We start from the raw sequence: 22658 nt of genomic DNA, 5'->3' as shown, positions 1-22658 counted from the left end.
CGAGTGGGTGTTGGACCTTTATTTTCTTATTATACCTCTTGTAAGCTACTGATCCACTGAGTGCTGTGGAACTCATCTCTGCTGTGATCTGGAGCTGGAGGATTTGTGCCTCTCAAACTCAAATCATGAGCAGTTCATCCCCTCAGGCCTTTCTAACTGAAGGAGGCTGTTCTCCTCTACATCTGTCAGGACCATACGCTCAAATCCACTCATCTGCTCCCGATAGATAAAAGAAAAGAGTGAGAGAGAGAGAGAGAAGTAGAGGGAGGAGAGGAAGAAAAAGAACAAAGATGAGAGACAGAGAAAGAAAGAAGGGGGAAAGAGAGGAGGCAAGAGAAAATACAGAGAAAAAAGAAGGCAAGTGAAAGGGAGAGAAACAGAGAGAGAGAGAGAGAGAGAAAGAGAGAGAGATGGAGAAAGAGGCATAAAGAGAGAAAGAAAGAAAATGAGAGGGTAGTAAGGACAAAGAAAAAGAGGGAAGGAGAGAAAGACAGAGAGAGAGGAAAAGAGAAGAAACAGAGAGAGGTGTGCGAAAGGGCAAGAGACAGATAGACAGAGAGAAAGAGAGAGATAAAGAGAGAAGGAAATAAAACAAGAGGAAAGTAGGAAAGAAAGTGAATAACAGAGATTTACGAAATTTCGGCAGAGAAAAAGCGAATGAAGTGTTTCCATCCGCTAGAGTTACACGAAGGAACTTTAGATGACGTGTTCAGTAATGTTTAGGGGCTGCATCGAAATGAGGAGGATGGAGAGATTTAACTCGATTTGCCATCTTTTATGGCCGTGTTATTTGCAGCGGCCTGCCTAATGAGGGCTGAAGTCTCCATGCCACCCCAACGACATCCACCTTGCATCTGGGAAGGCAATTTTACCAGACCGCTCTCAATACATCATCTTTTATTTGAAAAACCCTTTTCCATCACTCTTTTTCACGTTTCAGCTTCAGAAATATTTGAACTGTTCCACTTTGTCAAAGTGTAAAACTTTTTTTTTGTGTGCATTTTCAAAACACGTTAGAGAGAGAGAGAGAGAGAAAGAGAGAGAGAGAGAGAGAGAGAGAGAGAGAGAGAGAGAGAGAGAGAGAGAGAAAGAAAAGAAAAGAAAAGAAAGAAAGAAAGAAAGAAAGAAAGAAAGAAAGAAAGAAAGAAAATGAGAGGGAAGTATGGACAAATAAAGGGATGTGAAAGAAAGAGAAAGAAAGACAGAGAGAGAAAGAGAGAGAGAGGTAAAGAGAGAAAGAAAGAAAATGAGAGGGAAGTAGAGTCAAGGAAAAAGAAAGAAAGAAAGAAAATAAGAGGGAAGTAGGGACAAAGAGAAAAGATGTGAAAGAAAGAGAAAAAGAGAGAGAGAGAAAGAGAGGTAAAGAGAGAAAGAAAGAAAAATGAGAGGGAAGTAGGTGAAGGAAATAAAGAAAGAATGAAAGAAAAGAAAAGAGAGATAGACAGAGGGAGAGAGAAAGGGCAAGAGACAGACAGAGAGAGACAGAGATTAAGAGAAAAAGAAAAAACGAGAGGGAAGTAGGGACAAAGAAAGAAAGGAAAGGGGAGAAAAAAAGAAAGAGGAAAAGACAGGAAGAGAGAAAGGGCAAGAGGCAGACAGATACAGAGAGAGAGAGAGAGAGAGAGAGAGAGAGAGAGAGAAAGAATGAGAGATGCATAAATAGAAAATCTTACATTTTCAAAATTTTCATTTGAAACTCATGTCATGCCAATAAAGTACTGAATGGAAGTGGAGACAGAGAGAGACAACAGAGAGCGAGAGGGAGCAAAGAAAGAGAGAAGAGAAAAACAAAGAGAGAATAGAGAGAGGAGAGAGAGTTAGCAAAGAGAAACAGAGAGAGAGGAGCTAAAAACAAGAGAAAGAGAAAGTGATGCGGAAAAAGAGAAGAGAGAAAAAAAAGAGAAAAGCAGAAAAAAAGATTGAGAGAGAGAGCCCGAGAAATAGAGAAGGAGGAAGAGAGAGCGGAGTGAGAGAGAGATCTGCATGACTGTATCTGTATGAACAGGGTATAATAGAGTCGTGTTTGTGAAGGTTTGTACTATAGTTTGCCTTCTGTTCCAGATCTCTGAGCCAGAACTGCATCTCTGTGTTAAAACCTGGAGTCTTCGCTGACCTCCACCAACTCAACTGGCTGTGAGTAAAACCTGCTGTATATTTACATTCAGCTTCACCCACAATAGGGCCACTCAGCTCCAGCACCACCATCAGCATTTACTGAAGCTGTTCCAGTGAGCAGTGTTCATGAGGGACCTTTACAAGACCTGGGACTGACCGACAGACACCTACTCATCCCTCATCTCTTCTGAAATTAAGGGTCGTAATAGGGAATTTGTCCCCCTTTGCTGCAGTAACCACCTCTGCTCTTCTGAGAAGGCTTCACACTAGATGTTGGAACATTGCTGTGAGGATTTGAATGTATTCAGCCATAAGTGCATCAGTGAGGTCAGGTACTGATGTTAGATGGTTGGTTCTGAATCACCTCAGTTCATCCCAAAGGTATTGGATGGAGCTCCATAACTCCAGAGAGTGTAGTTCCACTGCTCCACAGTCCAGTGCTGGGGGGCTTTTTACTCTTCTAGCTAAGGTTTTGCATTAGGTGTGGTGAATCATGGGCAGCTGCACCAGAGCATCCGATTCTATTGGTCATTGCTTTAACATAGAGATTATATAAGCTGTGTCAGCAGTAGGTGCACCTTCAAGGAACTGAATTTACTAGAAGTGGGGGTCTGAATACTTTTGTACACACAGTGTATGTCTCAAGGGTCAGTAGGTAGAGTGCAGAAGATGAAGTGAAGAGTAGTTCTATTTTAAAGATGCAAAAGTCTGGGCACCCCTGGTCAATTCCCAAGTTTTGATGATTTTCTATGTGAAAGTAAGTTAGAAAGAAAATGCACATTTTAATGCATATTTACTGTTTATTTTAAGAATTTAACTTATTAGGTGAAAAAAAAACATAAAATGTGGACTGTGCCAAAGTTATGGCACATTTTATATTCTATGATTTATGTTTTTCCAATATGATACATATTTCTGTTTAATCCTTGTAGAGGACATCCACTTATTCACTGCTTTTTGCTGACGAGCAGGTTATTTCCATTAACTGGTCTTTTGGTGATGACAATTTTGTAATGACATCATTTCCCACTAAAAAAACAAGTACCACTTTAGAATAAGACTCCCCTTATTAAGTGTTTATTAATGGTTCAAAATTAGTTTGATTATTTGTTGAGTTGTAAACACTTTAAAAATCATTCATAATCTATAACACAATAATAAAAAAGGGGTAAAGTATTGAATATGAGTATGTGATGAAACAGGTTTAATGCTGACTGACAGAGAAGAAAAAAAGTAAGATCACTAAACATCAAAATCTGAGGTTTAACAGTATAAATGAATGCGGGTTCACTATTTGGCAAACAGGAGGTCACTGTTGCTCTCTTCATTTATGTGTTCTAACTGCTTATTAATGATTTTAGGGTCTTTATGACCTAATTAATAACCAGTCTTATTTTATTTTTAGTCTTATTTTAAAGTGGTGCCAAAAAACATTTTTTTGGTTTATCGATAAAAAAAAGTTTGGCATGTTTACATTTCAAATTTTGGATATGTTTTAACTTCTGTTCCTTTTGGCTTTCCTGACTTCCTCATAACCTGCTAATGAGGATTTGTTATATATTTATGTATTTATTTAAAATAATATTATTTTTTTATTATAGAGCTGGTTGAGCATTTTCCATTTAGAAAGGCTGTATGCTTTTCTGGCAAATCTGGGGGGAAATCTGTAATATGATGCTAAATGTAAGAGTAAATGTTACACTTAATGAAAAAAATGAATGAAGGATTTTGCAGCATTTAAAGTATTGATAAACAATCTTGTATGAACAAAAAGTTTTGTCGACATTCGTGGAATATTGCTGACAATTTCCTTTTCCATAGCCTACATTTAAAAACTTTTTGAAGCAAGAAAAACTTTTGGTAACACTTTCTATGAATGTCACCTTTGTAAGCATCTATAAACACATTCATGACATGTTATAATGCATTCATAAGGCATTATAAACATAGCTATAAATATTTATTAAAATGCATTATACGTTATAGCCATGTTTATTATGCATTATGAATTGTTAACATAATACATCATAAGTACTGATCATAACAAATTATAAGAGCTCATAAGTCGTATTTGTCCGCTCTAAGTAAAGTGAAGCGTACTGTACTAAAGCCTCCACCAGTGTTAAGATTGAGGCTTCAAGTTGAAGTATTTACTGAAGGATTTACTGAAACACTAAAACATACACAATAAAGCTCATTACAGGCTTCAAATGTCAGAGTTTAAACTAGTGATGCCATCAGTGTTTTACCCAATGTGGGAAAGGTAATGTACACCACCGTTAGCTTGGTATTCGTCTTTACTTTACGCTCTTTAAGCTTGGACTGACTTCTTTGGCCCTGACATTATAACATGTTATTAACACTATTTATAATGCATTACATTAGCAATTCATAATGTATAATAAACATGGCTACAAAGTGTAATTCAGTGTAATTCTTTTTTATAAATATTTATAACCATGTTTATAATGCCTTATGAATACATTATAACATGTTCTAAACATGTTTATAGATGCTTACAAATGTGACATTCATAGAAAGTGTTACCAAACTTTTTTTGTAATAAAAATGTTTTGGAACTATAACCACTAAAGATGTAAGTGTCCTGTATGGAATGAGCAGGGAGGCTGGATATAAGTGCAAGCAGACTTTAATAACCAAAACAAACTACAAAATACAAAGTAACTAACTACAAGGCCTAAACAAAGAAACACAAAGAGCAAACAAAACACAAGGTAGGGAAAGAACCACTATATCAGACAAAGTGACGTGTAGATCAGACCAAACACTGACTGAAACAAAGGGCTAGATAAAGGCTACAACAAATGGGGAACACCTGGGAGAGGGAGGAGACAGAGACTACAGAAAGGTGAGGATACTAATAGGGAAGGCGGGGGAAAGGGCGGAGTACAAGAACCAAAACAAAAACACGAGCACATGGCAGAAAACACATGGCTACAAAACAGAGCAAGTAACAGACACAGGAACAGGAACAAAGGGAAACCATGACAGTTGAAATCAAATTTAAAACAGTAAATTGAAATATATAACCGAGGGTCTCTCATTTATCGTCTTCTGTGGAAATCAGTGCTAGTGATCAAATGTTGGTATCTGAATGCGTCCAATCAGAGTAAAGTGCTATGCATGCACCCATGCATAATTATTAATAAATCAATTATACATTATGGTTAAAACGGTTGTGATTTTTTGGGTCAGGCATCATCTGAGCTGAACCCCTCTCTGTAGTACATGATTAGAGCTCTGTAAAATCAAGACTTTTTAACATATAAAATATTGAAAATCAAATTATGTTATATGTTATAAGTGTGTTTTGAATCAGCAGGTTGTCTTTTCTTTTCTAAATACTGGGAAACGTCAACGTTATTGTTTCTGCTCACCGACCGTACGAGGCAGATGGAGCAGAGAGAGAGAGATGAGGCTGAAAAAACGCTGGAATATTCCTTTAAGGAAGCCTGTAAAAGCATCTAAGCCTGCTGATTGACCAAATACTGAGAGCAAGTCATGAATGTCAAGTCAAGAATGTGCCTGTTCCTCCCCTTTTTTGACGCTTTCTGTGAATTATCTTTGTTTTTTATGCTCAGAATTCTAGACGACAATCCTCTGAAAAGCATCACTGTGAACACCTTCACCGGCCTGAAGTCTCTCTTCTTCCTGTACGTATCTGCGTTTTCTCTCTCTGTGTGTGGTACAGTGGGCACTGCAGGGTTGGTTAGGTTTTGCTTTGCAATTGTCTCTACATGCTTTTTGAAGAGAAACCATTCACTGTATTGCCCACTGCATTCTCATTTACTCTGTATCAGAGAAACATTGAGCTTTGCTTAAACTGAAGTAAACATTAGTTTGAAGTTCTCAGTTTGTTCCTAAAGTTCAGAGTGAGAAACTGGAGTAGGCTGCAGGGGATTGTGGTTAATAGTGACAGATATGGGTTGCTGGTGTTTACAGGTCCATGGTGAACACCTCACTGGAGCTGTTACCTTCATCCAGGCTCTGCACTCACATGCCCTCTCTCAACTGGCTGTAAGTGTGATGATCTCTCTCTTTTCATAATCTGTATCCATAAGCTCTTGAGGATATATACAGGCTCCCGTGGTCAACATAAATACAATGTATATGGTACTGTACTTTTTACAATCTGATGGTAATAATTGTAGGGATTTTAATCCAGTATGAATCTGCAGTGTGTGTAGTTTTTACAGTCTGACAGTAATAATTGTGGAGTGATTTTAATACATTGTGAATCTGCAGTGTGTGTAGTTTTTACAGTCTGACAGTAATAATTGTGGAGTGATTTTAATACATTGTGAATCTGCAGTGTGTGTAGTTTTACAGTCTGACGGTAATAATTGTGGAGTGATTTTAATCCAGTATGAATCTGCAGTGTGTGTAGTTTTTACAGTCTGACAGTAATAATTGTGGAGCGATTTTAATCCAGTATGAATCTGCAGTGTGTGTAGTTTTTACAGTCTGACAGTAATAATTGTGGAGTGATTTTAATCCAGTATGAATCTGCAGTGTGTGTAGTTTTTACAGTTTGACAGTAATAATTGTGGAGTGATTTTAATCCAGTATGAATCTGCAGTGTGTGTAGTTTTACAGTCTGACAGTAATAATTGTGGAGCGATTTTAATCCAGTATGAATCTGCAGTGTGTGTAGTTTTTACAGTTTGACAGTAATAATTGTGGAGTGATTTTAATCCAGTATGAATCTGCAGTGTGTGTAGTTTTACAGTCTGACAGTAATAATTGTGGAGCGATTTTAATCCAGTATGAATCTGCAGTGTGTGTCGTTTTTACAGTCTGACAGTAATACTTGTGGAGCGATTTTAATCCAGTGTGAATCTGCAGTGTGTGTAGTTTTTACAGTCTGACAGTAATAATTGTGGAGCGATTTTAATCCAGTGTGAATCTGCAGTGTGTGTAGTTTTTACAGTCTGACAGTAATAATTGTGGAGCGATTTTAATCCAGTGTGAATCTGCAGTGTGTGTAGTTTTTACAGTCTGACAGTAATAATTGTAGAGTAATTTTAATCCAGTATGAATCTGCAGTGTGTGTAGTTTTACAGTCTGACAGTAATAATCGTGGAGTGATTTTAATACATTGTGAATCCGCTGTGTTTGTAGTTTTTACAGTCTGACAGTAATAATTGTGGAGTGATTTTAATCCAGTATGAATCTGCAGTGTGTGTAGTTTTTACAGTCTGACAGTAATAATTGTAGAGTAATTTTAATCCAGTATGAATCTGCAGTGTGTGTCATTTTTACAGTCTGACGGTAATAATTGTAGAGTAATTTTAATCTAGTATGAATCTGCAGTGTGTGTAGTTTTTACAGTCTGACAGTAATAATTGTGGAGTGATTTTAATCCAGTATGAATCTGCAGTGTGTGTAGTTTTTACAGTCTGACAGTAATAATTATGGAGTGATTTTAATACATTGTGAATCCGCTGTGTTTGTAGTTTTTACAGTCTGACAGTAATAATTGTGGAGTGATTTTAATCCAGTATGAATCTGCAGCATGTGTTGTTTTTACTGTCTGAATTATTGTAATAATAGTAATAATTATGGAGTAATAAGCCTGGAGTGACTGATCCTGTGTAACCCAGAGCCGAGTAAAGTCATGTGGTCTTTATTGTCTTTGTGTGTGTGTATATATATATCCCCATATGTATATATATATATATATATATATATATATATATATATATATATATATATATATATATATATATATGCCCATTTCATATAATGTGATCAGTGTTTGATCAGTTTATGGTGGAAGGGTCTAGTTTAGTCCAGGTGGATGTTAGGGAGCATCAGTGCATTCACAGTAATTGGACCACTCAGCTCCCTCAATACACGGTAGAAAAGATCTGTTTAACTTTAAGAGTAAGTATCGTGGCTGCTTTAAGCTTCTATTGAGCTTCTAATAGTAGGTTACAGTTGTATGCAAAAGGTTAAGCACTCCTACCCAGATAACATAATTTATTGTTTTTTTAATAAAAGGAAATGAACCCACCTGCTACAAACTATTAAAAAACAGTTATACTTAATTCCTTTAAAATAAAATATAGTAGCAATGGTAGCATGTGCAAAGGTTTGGACTTCCAGTTGTAAAGATTCCTAACTAAAATAAATTACTAGGCCTAAATTGACTTGTCAGGACTGGTTAGGCAAGTCAAGAATTGTCATTAGGGTAAGAATTATCAGAGCATAATAAATTCTCAAACTCTTTAGACTATTTGCAAATGCATAATGACCATGGGCTTTTTTAAGCATCTGGCTGTGGATCTGAAAATGAAGCTAATTGATGCCTGCAAAGCAGAGGAAGGTTTTAACGCAAGGTGCTTTCACAAGGTCAGGTCACAATTTCCATTGTCTGAAATGTCAGGAGGAAAACTGCTTATGCATGAAACAACAATTCAGAGTATTCAGTCTTCTCGGAGCGAGTGGGCGGGGTTTTGGACTCTGTAGTCTTGCTGGGAGGTTTGAATGCTCGCATTGACAATGAAACCTAGAGAGGGGTGACTGGGAGGAACATCTTGCCTGATTTACACCTGAATGGTGAATTGTTATTGGACTTCTGTGCTAGTCATGGATTGTCCATAAGGAACACCGAGTTCAAACACAAGGATGTTCATAATTGTACAGCCCAATTTCCAAAAAAGTTGAGATGCTGTGCAGAATGCTCATAAAATTTGACTGCAATGATGTGCAAATTATGTAAACCATATTTTTAAAGGAAGATACTACAAAGACAACAAATCAAATGTTGAAACTGAGAAATTTGATTGTTTTTTGAAAAATATATGTATTTATTTTTTGAAAAATATATATATTTTGAATTTGATGCCAAAAACACATTCTAAAGTTGGGACGGGGGCATGTTAACCACTCTTCTTTTAACAACACTCTGTAAGTGTTTGGGAACTGAGAAGACTAATTGCTGTAGTATTGAAAGAGAAATGTTTTTTCTGCTCAACAGTTTGGTATCTCCTTTGTCGTGTTTTTCATTTCATAATGCCCCAAATGTTATCAGTGGTGTCAGGTTTGGACTGTAGGCAGGCCAGTTTTGCACCCAGACTCTTTCAATACAGAGCCATGCTGTTGTTATCCATGCAGAATGTGGTTTGACATTGTCTTGCTGAAACAATCAAGGCCTTCCCTGAAAAAGACGTCATCTGGATGGCAGCATATGTTGCCAAAACATGTATATATTGTTCAACATTAATGGTACCTTCACAGATGTGCACGTCTCCCATGCCATGTGCGCTAATGCACCCCTATACCATCATGAATACTGGCTTTTGAACTGTGCACTGATAACAAACTGAGTGGTCTTTAACCTGGAGTACACAGTGTCCATGATTTCCAACAAGAATTTCAAATTTTGAATCATCGCACTACAGGACATTTTTCCACTTCCCCAGAGTCCATTTTAAATGAGCTCAGGCCCAGAGAAGGTGGCAGCATTTCTGGAACCTGTTTATATGTGGTTTCTTCTTTGTGTTTTAGAGTTTTAACTTGCATTTGTGGATGCAGCGACAAACTGTTTTCACAGACAGTGGTTTTCAGAAGTGTATCTGAGAATCATGTTTGTTTTTAATGCAGTGCCACCTAGGGCCCAAAGATCATGACCAGCAAATACTGTTTTTAGTCCTGGTTCCTTGCATACAGAGATTTCTCCAGATTCTCTGAATCTTTTAATGATATTATGTACTGTAGATGATTTTTAGATGCTTTTTAAAAAGCAATAAAATTTCTCAGTTTCATCATTTGATATGTTGTCTTTGTACTTTTTTCAATGAAATATAGGGTTTAAATGATTGGCATGTCATTACATTTTGTTTTTAATTTACTTTTTGCACAGCGTCCCAACTTTTTTGAAAATGGGATTGTACTTTGTATCAGAATCCCTTGGGTCAAATGTCAATGATCAACTCTGTTACTGTTTCATCTAACTTAAGACTGTATGTTCTGGACACTCGAGTGAAGAGAGGTGCTGAGCTGTCAACCAATCACCATCTGGTTTTGGCTTTGCCCAAGCTGTACACAGCAAAGGCAGAGAAACTTTCACTTTTAATGAGGATTGTCAGTCAGTGGAAGAAGTACTTTGAGGAACTCTTAAAACTGAGAGACATGCCTCATGGGGGTTTCTGGGTCATCAGACTCCATTTCCCTGGTGGAAGTCACTTAGGTAGTTGGCAAGCGGTCGCGGTGGCAAGGCACCAGGAGTGGATGAGATTGAAGGAGTGGATGAGATGGAAATACTTAAGGCCTTGAACGTTGTGGAGCTGTCATGACTGAAATGCCTCTGCAATGTGGATCTTGGGAATGAGCCCTTGGACTGGCAAACTGGGGCAGTGGTCCCTATTTTAAAGAAAGGGGATCGGAGAGTGTGTTCCATTTATCGGGGTATCACACTGCTCAGCCTCCCTGGGAAAGTTTATTCCAAGGTGCTGGAAAGAAGACTCAGACTAATAGTTGAACCCCAGATTGAGGAAGAACAATGCGGATTCCATCCCAGGTCTGGAACAATGGACCAGCTTTTCATACTCACACAGATTGTTCAGGGGGAATGGGAGTTTGCCAAACCAGTCTACATGTGCTTTGTGGACTTGGGGAAGGCTTACAAATGTGTTCCCTGAGATATTCTGTGGGAGCCTGGGGTGAGAGCTCTGTCCAAATACTCGGCATTAAATCAAGCTAGTTCAGTGTGGGTGTTGGAGCCCACCAAGGTTGTGCCTTGCCTCTACTCCTGTTCGTGATATTCATGGACAGGGTGTCAAAGCATAGCCGAGTTCAAGAGGGCATTATGTGTGGAGGCCGTAAGGTGGGAGGACGACACCCCGAAGTCATCCCCGAACCTGCTGGAGGAAGTTGGCCTGGGAGCAGCTCAGGATCCCCCAGAATGAGCCGCTTCTCTGGGCTTCTCTGCTTTCCCTATTGCAACCGTGGCCCTAGCTGGAGCAAGCAATTTAAGGAGATGAGATGAAATGTCATTAAGAAATGGCAGTTTTTGTTTAGAATGTATTGAAAAGATTGAGATTGAATGTAGTATCTAATTTTCAAGGGGGTACTAAAGTCAAGGGATTAAACTTGGGACGTCAAGGCAAGATCTAGAAGAAAACTGTCAGATGGAACTGTTTGTTTGCTGACCGAAAAGCCAAAGCAAACTCCAATATGACAACAATGGACCTTCAGTAATGTTTAGCTTAGTTATCTTACACAAGCTGGGATATTTGCTCAAGCAGGTGTTACTGACTTAGTAGTGTAACTTTTAAAATGCCACAATTACTATTTGATCTCTTTCTTTTTTGAAAGTTCATCAAATATAAAGTAACTGTGTATTTGCTGAACATTTGCTGAAATATTTATTTTTTATTGTTTTCTTCGAGGTTGTGTTTACTACATTTTACTTAAAAAATCATACATAGGTAATTTATTCCAAACTTGTGCATAGAACTATAACAAAATTCACAATGTTGCTTTGTGTGAGATTATTATTAACATTCAATAAAAGAACACTAAAAATAGACATTTACTGTTATTTTTTTAGTTTTGAATCTATTTTTTACATTGTACTAGTAGTTTTCCTATTCACCTCACACTAGCGCTGTGTGTAATTTTCCAAGTATGTCACAGTATCAAAGTATTTAATGATGTTTAAGTTTCCATTAATCAAGGTGATGACTGGATGCTTCCTGAGTGCTGCTACTCTGTGCTAAAATAACAGCTCACAAACCTGACAAAGCTTGTTTTGATTACAGCGTTGTCTTCTGCTTTTCTCTAAATGACACCAAAAGGACTCTTAATATGAACCAGACAGAAAGGAAAATATTTTTTAGTCTAAATATTTTGAAATAACCATAACAAACTGAGACACCTAGCAAATGACATATATTGCAGTTAGTTTTGACATTTTTGTCATACAAACTGTTACAAAACATTTTGCGGGTGAATGTGGGTTCACTAACCCATGTGTTGTAACTGCTTATTGATGATTTTCAAGGTGTTTATGAACTGATTAATAACCATTAATGAATGAATTTTAAGTCATTCATGAGTAGTCTTATTCTAAAGTGGTACCAAAATAATATCCAGACTTCAGTGTTATATGATGGAGACATTGTTCAAAATGTCTATCTTGAGGCAAAAAGACTTGACAAAAAGACACTAAAAGATACTTTTTACCACCTCGTAATGTGATTGATGGAGATACATTCTATGCAGGCCCGGATCATCCAGTGGGTTTTATGTGTGCATGTCCAGGGGCCTGAGCCACAAGGGGGCACCCACGAGCAATTATAACAAAGTCTAAACAGCTGTTTTGACTCATAGTGGGAACTTCACTAGCGCACACCATGTCCTAACAGCACGCAACTCGAGCGAGAACAACAAAACCAAACATTTCAGTTAAAATCAGTGAGGACGTCTTCACCAGCTACAGGTGACAGACCGTGATGCAGTAAGATGACATTGTTTTTTAACAGATGTCCCAATTCTGTTTTGATGCATCAAGTCACTCTGCAATTCCACTTCAAAATGGATCAGAAGAAAGTCTTCCATGAAGTGGAGAAGGGAGGGATCTCTACAACCCTTCCAGTTAACAATTTGGAGAAAAACAGCCGGAGTTATGGAAGTTAGAGGTAAATACTATTTGTTTTGTGTTAGCTAGTTAGGTTAGCTAGTTATGTAGATAGTTAGCATAATGTTTCCAGTCAAGACATCCTGAAGACTTTGCGCCACGATGGAATACTACATTTGAATCCCAGCTTGCTGTTAGGACATGGTGTAATTTCATTTTATGACCAATCATAATCCTAAGGCTCTTCACGTCTTTCCTAGACATCAGTTTATTTTTCTCCTCCAATCACTGCATAGTTACTATTATAATATCCTTCATTGTCTCACTCAGGCTTTCAGGTTTTTTGCATTGAGCTTGCATCCCTGTGAATGTACCTTGAGTATAAAGCTTCAGGTATTCAAAAGATGTGCCTGAAGAATCTGTAAAAGTGAGGCCTGAAACTTTGACAGTGTAGAAAATGTCCTTTTCAAAGGCCTGATATAAAATGTGAATCACCCGAGTTAAAAAGTTGATTCATCCTTGTTGGTAGTGATCTGAGTCATCAGAGGTAAGATATAAATGAAAAAACCAAACGTTTCCATGCCCACTGCAGCAGTATGCTTCAGCTAGACTGCTTGACAGTTTGGGTTTTTAAGCTTGCTGCTTTTTCTGTCTTTATGTATATTTCAACTGTCCAATTGTAATTTATATCATCTTCATTGGGCTTAATGTTTTGCTTGTCAAGAACAGATGCATACTTTATAGGGAAATGTTGCACTGGTTGTTGGGTTTATGTTAACCTGTGTTCTCTTTAATGTGTAAGTAATCTTTCTACTGTTTTGTCTCAATTTGAAAAAAAAAATGCGCTCATCGTGGTCATGTGCAAACGCTGTGGTCAGTATGCAGTCATTGTGGTGCTGCATAGGCCTTTTTTAACTTGCTAGAATATCATTAAAAAAATCATGGATGACCCCAACAAGGTAGTCAGGTAGGTGACCACCAAACATGTGCCCAGGGGCCCATAACTTGATGATCCGGGCCTGATTCTACGTTGGCACGGCTAGCGAATCTCTTTAAGTATCGCTGCACCTTATTCACTTTTAAAACCGCAATGACATGCATTGAAAAAGTGACAACTTCAACTTCAAAGCCAAAACGCTCCCATTTTTTATTTGTGTGTTTATTTTTATTTTATTTTATTTCCATGGTAAAAAGCGCTGGTATATTGTAAGTCAGGCTATTTTTGTCCATAGTAACTTCAGGTCATGAATGGCACAGATGCTTATGTCTTGAGTTATGCAGAGAGCATAATTCTATTTTAAAAGTCTGATAGGCCTAATCACATTTTAAAAGGCAGAGAGAGCGAGAGAGAGCGAGAGAGAGCGAGAGAGAGAGAGAGAGAGAGAGAGAAAGAGGGTTTGCCAGTGCAGTTTTGCTAACATGTTGACTGCTCTAAGAGGAAAGAAGCAGCCTCAATCTGGTGACTTCAGGAGGACAATCTTGAGTTTCGCAGTGCTGCTCCTGCACATTTCAGTATTTTCCTGCTCTAATGCACCAGTGCAGGTCTTGTTATTAGCTGATGAGTTGAATCAGATGTTTTAGAGCAGGACAGTGATTAAACAAGGATGACAGCTGCTTTTTAAAATCTGATTAGGCCTATCTGGCTTTTCTCTGCATAACTCAAGACATAAACAGTAGTATCTGTGCTGCCCATGACCTGAAGTTACTATGGATAAAAATAACCTGACTAATTACTAATTATTATTGTTATTATTATTATTGTTATTATTATTATTATTATTGTTGTTATATAAGCCAAAACGCTGCTCAAGGAAGCAGAACTGTGGGAAGAGGGCTGGGGTCCATGCTAGGCTAAAGGCCCTAACCCTTGCTGACCTGCTATACCAGCCATTTTTCTCACAAATGTTTGCTTGCTGGACAATAAATTGGACTACATCAGGATCCAACGAACCCAGTGAGAGTTCCGAGACTGCTGTGTTTTGGTTTTTACTGAAAGGTGGCTTAGCGACTACATTCCCGATGCCTCCATTCAGCTGAACAGGCTGGTTTTGTCTCGTGCTGACAGAAGTGCAGCTCTGACGGGAAAAACACATGGAGGAGGCATGAGTGTTTACCTCAACACGGAATTGTGTAAGAACGTTGTGCTTGTCGCAAAGCACTGCTTTCTGCTGGTGGAGTTTGTGATTTCAGGTGTAGGCCGTTGTACCCCCCACGAGAATTCCCCTCCACATTCATAGCAGCGGTTTACATTCCCCCCAGCGCAGACCCCAAGGAGGCAGTCTAGGAACTGTACGAAGCCATCAGCAAACTGCAGAACAAGCACCCAGATGGACTGTTTATTGTCGCTGGAGCATTTAATAACCCAGATCTCAGGTCAGTCCTCCCATTAGCATGTGGACTTTGCAACGAGAGGGCCAAACACGCTGGACCTTGTTTACACTAACATTTCTGATGCATATTAAGCAGAGTCCCAAACCCCCCTCGGCTTCTCAGACCACATCACTATAATGCTGATACCCGCATACAGACAGCTTGTCAGACGCTCCAAACCAGTCCAGAATCAACCTGGCCAGCAGGAGCCATCTCTGCTCCTCAAGACTGCTTTGAGCAAACTGCATAGGGCATGTTTAGGGAGGCTGCCTCTGACAATGATTCTGTTAACCTGGAGGAATGTACAGCATCAGTGATTGGCTATATCTACAAGTGCATTGATGATGTTACTCTCCAGGACCATCACCACAGAAGCCGTGGATGACTGCTGAGGTGCGCACACTGTTGAAGGCCTGTGACTCAGCCTTTAGAGCAGGCAACAGAGCAGCCCTAAGAACAGAGAGGGCCAGACTGTCACAAGTTATCAGAGAGGCAAAGCACGCACACGCTCAGAGAATCCACGGACACTTCTAAAATACTAGTGACACTCAGCTCAGTTGCCTCCTTCACTGGACCTTCTGCAGTTCGCATATTGCTCCAACTGCTCTACAGATGATACCATAGCCAACACTCTTCATCTGGCCCTCACTCATCTTGAGAAAAAGGACACATGTTGGAATGCTGTTCATAAACTTCAGTTCAGTTCATTCAATACCATCATCCCTCAGCATCTTGTTGGAAAGCTGAGCCTGCTGGGCCTGAACACTTTCCTCTGCAATCGGATCCTGGACTTTCTTACTGAGAGATCTCAGTCAGTCCGGATTGGGAGCAGCATGTCTAACACCATCACACTGAGCACTGGAGCCCCCCAGGGCTGTGTGCTCAGTCCACTGCTGTTTACTTTGCTGACTCACGACTGTGCGGTGGTTCACAGTTCCAACCACATCATAAAGTTTGCTGATGACATGACTGTGGTTGGTCTCATCAGCAAGAACGATGAGTGAGCATACAGAGAGTTGGTGCGGCGTCTGACAGATTGGTGTAAAGTCAATAACCTACATCTGAATGTGGACAAAATAAAGGAGATGGTTCTTGGCTTCAGGAGAGCACAGAGTGACCACTCTCGCTCACCATCAACAACTATCCTGTGGAGATCGTTGCGAGCACCAAGTTCCTAGCAGAGAACCTCACCTGGACCCTGAACACCAGCTTCATAACCAAGAAAGCCCAGCAGCGTCTCTATTTCCTGTTGAAGTTAAGGAAAGCTCATCTCCCACCCATCATCCATACCACCTTCTACAGAGTGTCCTGAGCAGCTGCATTACTGTCTGGTTTGGGAACCGCCTTTGACTGCAAGACCCTCCAGCGAATAGTGAGGACAGCTGAAAAGATCATCGGAGTCTCTCTCCCCTCCATCACGGACATTTACACTACATGCTGCATCCGAAAAAGCTACTCTTATTGTGACGAACCCCACACACCCCTCACATGAACTGTTCTCTCTTCTGCCATTTGGAAGAAGGTACCACAGCATTCGGGCCCTCACAGCCAGACTGTGCAACAGTTTCTTTCCACTAGCCATCAGATTCCTCAACTCCTACTGACTGTATTGAAGGGCACCCACACAGATCCACACACACATTTACATAACAATATGGGACTAACTCACTCCCCACTTCTTGCAGCTCCAAATTATGGAACACTCTATTTATAGTTACTGCATTTCACTGAAATACTTCATTTGATATGACTGTAGATCTGAGTACCGTGTACTGCCTGTGCTCTGTTTTGTACTTATTGTAAGTCCTTTGTATTAATTTATTGTACTGTATTGTCTGCACTGTGTTTATTGTATTGTCTCGCACTTGTGTTCCTTTGTTGGTCCTGGAGGAATGTTGTTTCGTTTCACTGTATACTTGTATAAAGCTGAAATGACAATAAAGCCTGTCTTGACTTGAAATAATACAATCATATGCCAAAGTTTGGGCTCACCTTCTCTAAGTGAAAATAAGTCAACACACACTCTACAGACATATTGATGAAAAAAAGCAAAATGTGGCCTGTAAAAAGGTTACTCACATGTTATATTTGTGTTTTATTTTCAATACATGCTAAATTCAAAACATAATTTAATTGGGGGTTTTGAAGCTTTTGCATATGATTTTGTTCTGTAATGTTTGTATGTAATAAGTGACCCTTATTAGTCCCACAATGGAGAAATTTCACCTTCACATTTTGACCCATCCATGCAGTGAAACACCTACATTCACACTAGTGAATGCACACACACTAGGGGGCAGTCAGCACACTTGCCTGGAGCAGTGGGCAGTCCTATCCATGGTGCTCTGGGAGCAGTTGGGGGTTAGGTGCCTTGCTAAAGGGCACTTCAGTTATGTACTGTCGGCTCAGTGGATCGAACCGGTGGCCTTCCGGTCACAAGTCTGGTTCTCTAACCTCCAGCCCATGACTGACGTTTGATGGGTGCAGAGGAACGCAGTCATGGGTAAACGGGGAGAAGAGCAGACGACTCAGTACACAGCCTTGTGTGACACCGGTGTTCAGAGTGGAGGACATATGACTGCCCAATCTCACAGACTGGGGTCTGTTTGTCAGGACATCCAAGACCCAATTACACAGGGGGGTGTTGATTCTCAGATCACTGAGCTTGGTGACCAGCCTGATGGGGATGACTGTATTGAAGGCGGAGCTGAAGTCAATGAACAGCATCCGAATGTATGTGTTCCGATTTTCCAAGTGGGTGAGGGCAAAATGAAGAGCTGTGGAAATGGCATCCTCTGTCGATCTGTTTGAGCGGTACGCAAATTGGAGAGGATCCAGTGATGGTGGGAACGCTGCTTTCAGATGACTGAGAACCAGTTTCTCAAAGCACTTCATCTCAATGAGTGTGAGTGCAACAGGGCGGAAGTCATTCAGACATGCTGCAGAAGAACGCTTTGACATCGGAATGATGGTTATTGCCTTCCAGCATGTGGGAACAGCAGCCTGGGCCAGTGACAGGTTGAAAATGTCAGTGAATAGCTAACTGTCCAGCGCATGCTCTGAGGACTCTTCTGGGGATGCCATCTGGTCCAGCAGCTTTACATGCATTTACTCTGCTCAGTACTGAACACACCTCTGCTGGACAGAGTGTGGGGGGGCTGCCATTGTAAGGAAGTCCACCCTATGTGTTGTGTTCATCACTGCCCTGGTCAAAACGAGCGTAGAATCAATTAAGCTCGTCTGAGAGGGAAGCACTGCTGGCTGGGGGGATCATTGGGGGAGGTCTGTAGTCTGTAAAAGTCTGGATGCCCTTCCACATCCAGCGGGTGGTCAGAGTTGTGGAAGTGCTCTTCGACAGACAGTTTGTAGGCATGTTTGGCTTTCCTAATGCCCTTCTTTAGGACTGCCTTGGCTGAGCTGTAAGTCTCAGCATCACCAGATGTGAAAGCAGCATTGCGCACCTTCAGCAGTAGCCGAACCTCATCATTCATCCAAGGTTTCTGATCAGGAAAGATTTTCAGCCGCTTGAGAGTGGCGACACTGTCAATACTTGAGTTGATATAACTCATTACAGCTGAGGTGTATGTGGCTAAGTCCCCGTGAGAGTCTGTAGTGGATTCAGAGCAGAACATACTCCAATCAGTGTTTTGAAACTGATGCTGTAGAGAGAAGACAGACCCTTCTGGCCACACTTTAACAGTCTTCGTAGATGTTTCCTCATCTGTTTCCTCATTCTGAACATCACTAACATTTCAACTTCTCTAGCATTTTAATTTTATACATTAACCTGTGAACAAGCTGGTATTATATTATTGAAATATTATTGTTGTTATGTTTCCTGATCCATGTTAATGCACCAGAAATGAATGACTGACTTGGCTTTGGTGGACAGTTAATAAGGCCCTGTGTTCATTTACTTTTGCATTTACATTTACAGCATTTAGCAGCATTTTGAATGAAAGGATTTTTGTATTGCAAAGTTAAATGTAATTTTGGACCATTTATTTGTACCAAATGAATAATAAACTATACCATTTTGTATTGTGATGACACAACCAACTTAAGACTGAATGGCATGAAAAAGGCGAAATAAGCGATAATCTACATCAAATAAAGTTTTCCAGTTACAGCAGACAAATGCAGAGGGAGAGAGGAAGATCCCTGAACTCTCAAAGCTACCTTCCTTTTTTCAGTCAGAACAGAGTGCTGCACAGGCCCAGCAGGGTGTACATAATCATAACATTAATGTTAGCGTAGATCCAAAAAACACTACTTAGTACTTCGCACTAAATTTAATGGGATTATGTGACTTCTTACATCCTGGAAAACGTAATGTGATTACCTACTACTTCACTTCTCTGGTACACTTTAGCAAATTATCCCAATATATCAGCAGATAATTTGTTTGTTTCAAGCATAATTTTTAAAACTTGCAAAAATTATATGCCAATGTTGTGAGATAATTTCACTTAGCCCCCCTAGTTATGTTCATCTTTAAGGAACTGCAGTAATGTTCCTGGGTCAGTTTGACCTGATGCAGGTTTTGCTGCCATTTTTGATATGAATGTCTCTCTCAGAGTTGATGGCTGTGGGGCAATAATCTCAACATCTGACATTCATCATCACGATCACTATCACTATCAGGCACTTCCTCCTCTACTTCACTATCCTGATCAAGGATGTGTTCCAGAGCCTCCTGGCCTGGCTGTCATTTTTGTACTCATATTGCTCTTCTTTTCAACCTCTGAGAGAGAACAGATGCATAGAACTATAGGACTATTTAGGACATTACGTGTGTGATATAAACATGCAGGGGGGTTGCAAATATGGTAAATTAGTCATTTTCCATTCACACATTCTTTACACTAATTAAGCCTAGCAGAAAAAGGTTTCATGCTCTAAAAATTTTTAAAGAATATTTTTTTCTGTATTTTTAAACTTTGAAATGGGTCAATTTGACCCACAATATAACAGGAGGGTTAATACACCTACTTAAGTAGAAATGTTGAGTGAAATAACCCAATAATATTCCCACAACAACCTCAAAAAGAGGAATGTTGGATATAAATGATAGATTTCAGATTATTTCACTTGCTAAGATGAAATTTTTGCAGTGTAGTCAGTTTTGCCAGTCAGGAGCCCAGAGCCTTAACTATTTTAAAAACATGCATGTAGTGCCATTCCTGTCTCAAGCCTAGGGCAACACAATCACTAAATCCACCCCTAGGATGTGTTGCAAAACGCATTTTAAAAAACAGATAGTTTCAGTCCTAAAATCTGATTGGCTGAGCCACATTCGAAGCCATTGTAAAATCTACAATATGCGCACTCCTGTGCCCACCTCACAACAACTGAGTTCTGTATTACCCTTGTGCTGTTAATGGAATAATCTTTGACTCTCATGCTGCCTGCATGGACGACCGTGTGTACTGATGAAGCAAGAACACGTTTTTTTGTTTAAACTGAGGGGCTGCAGACTTATGTTCTTAACTAGAACTAGGCTGGTCAGCTAGCAAACAGGCTAAAAGATAGCAAACATGCTAAACAACTCCATCATTAATATGACAGGCTTGAATTAAAGTATGTACGATATAAAATGGCGGTATAAAAGTCTAAAAAGTGTCACTTGAATGGATTACATGCTTCAAATGTTCATGTTTCAGTCAGAAGTAGCGTCAAACCCAGGCTGAATCCCAAACGGCTCAGTATTCCCTGAATAGTGTGTTAGCCATAAATTTCTTTAGCTATATTTTGCACTGTTGGGCTGCAGGATCCAGTATTTGAATTCCTACGTAGTGCACTAGATAGGGAGCAGGAAGACATTTGAGATTCAGCCCCAGCATGAGAAGAGGGGCACTGCTGGATTGGTGCTAAATAAGACTTGCAGTGGTAATCTGGTGACCAAAAAGTGCTTATAAAGCATAGATTTTTGCATTAAACACTGCTGTGTTATCATGTGTTCATTGTTATACGGCAAACAGTGACAAACTCTGCTGCACGTCGTGCCTAAGAACATCCTTGAAATCGCACAGCCTCTTGTCAATAGATCACCTTTCAAGAATTTTCTTGTTTTTTCATGATATACACTGTTGGGAGTGAGGTTTACACACACAAGAATATGACTAAAAGCACCTTCATTAGAGAAATAAATATGTTTTCCCGTTTTGTCAGCTGTTATTCTTTTCAAAAACTTTCAAACTTGTTCTAAATGGATATAGAGTGATGAGCAATGGATATACAGTGAAACTCTTCAGCTGCTGTTATTATTTAATAATACCTTACACAGTGTGGATTGAACTGCTGTAAGATAGATGGCAGGAGTTGATTTCAGATGTTTTAATCATTATTTTTTGGGAACATTTATCAAATGATAAGTAATATACTGTAAGTATTTATTTGTAGTAATAACAAGGTAATAACTAAGTATATTACTATATTACTACAGCAAAATACTATAGTAAAGCAAATACTTTCCCAATGACAGTCATTCTGGAGGCTAGAACTTCATATAAGTGTTGTACAGCTTTCTCAGTCATTTTTAAAATCATCTCCAACTTTGTTTATCATTCTGGGCAAAACCTAAAAGTCCTTGATTTTTACTGCTTCCTACTAATTAGTTGAATCCTATAAAGTTGGAGTATTACCATCGTAATGGAATTATACATGTATCTGCAAAAAAATTGGTTTCATATTGCTGAAAACAGTGACTCCAAACTTTTGAACTGTAGTGCACATGCTCTGTCTTCGTTAGCACGAGCCGTCTCCTCACACGTGCTGCTGTAAATTGTAGGGTAATTGCAGGAGCGACATGTTTGCCACGGCACAGTTGGGAACACGCTGTGATTCACTGATAGTTTGAAATGTTTTTCAGCTGTGATAAACGTCTGTTAGATGATGTGAAAGTAGATGTTGATAGCTCATAGCTGATCAGGTTTCATTTCAATAGTAATTGTATTATCTGCCTGTATTTTATACTCAACATTGAGCAAATGACGCTGGCTCCATAGATCTCACTGGGATTAGTCCAGCACAGCAGAGAGAACATAATGTGCATAATTCTTCAGCTCCCCAGAGCTGGGCTTGTATAGTCCAAGTACATCAGGAGCGTAACAGAAAACACTCTCTGAAAAGATTTATGCTCAGCGGTGCTGTTGGAAATTTTTTACGCATGTAGTTATTTTTTTAACTTTTATCCACATATTTAAACCACAAATCCAGGCTTATTGCTTAATAGTGACATCAAATAACTGAAATAACTAAAGGTTGGAGGTAAGACCACATATTAATTAGTTAATCAATGCTTAATTGTTAATTAATTAATTAAAGCTAGTTTTGACTAGAAATTAGTTAAAAACAGCCCAATTTGGTTTACATTCATAACGCAGCACAAGGTCCCTAACATACAGAACACATGCTATGGTTTAACCTTTTCAACTCCTTGATACCACCGGTGGTTCCAGAGCGCACTTCGTCATATTCTTCATAACATTCATATTTCATAAGCTACATTCAAAAGCTGGTGTCGTATGAGAGCTGTAACTGTCTTCTTTCCAGTCAAATAGATGGG

At 39.4% G+C, this 22658-nt stretch overlaps 1 protein-coding gene across 1 annotated transcript in view; it reads left to right on the top strand.

Moving 5' to 3' along the window:
* The window catches only part of rxfp2b (relaxin family peptide receptor 2b), a 104692-nt gene that overhangs the window by 32278 nt on the left and 49756 nt on the right, over positions 1–22658 (top strand). The window contains 3 exon segments of the mRNA XM_036565254.1: positions 2062–2133; positions 5718–5789; positions 6079–6153. Coding sequence (XP_036421147.1) covers positions 2062–2133; positions 5718–5789; positions 6079–6153 — 219 coding nt within the window.

This window comes from Colossoma macropomum, unplaced genomic scaffold (assembly GCF_904425465.1).
Source record: "Colossoma macropomum unplaced genomic scaffold, Colossoma_macropomum, whole genome shotgun sequence".
Taxonomy (NCBI): Eukaryota; Metazoa; Chordata; class Actinopteri; order Characiformes; family Serrasalmidae; genus Colossoma; species Colossoma macropomum.
This window is presented reverse-complemented; position numbering and strand designations above follow the sequence as displayed.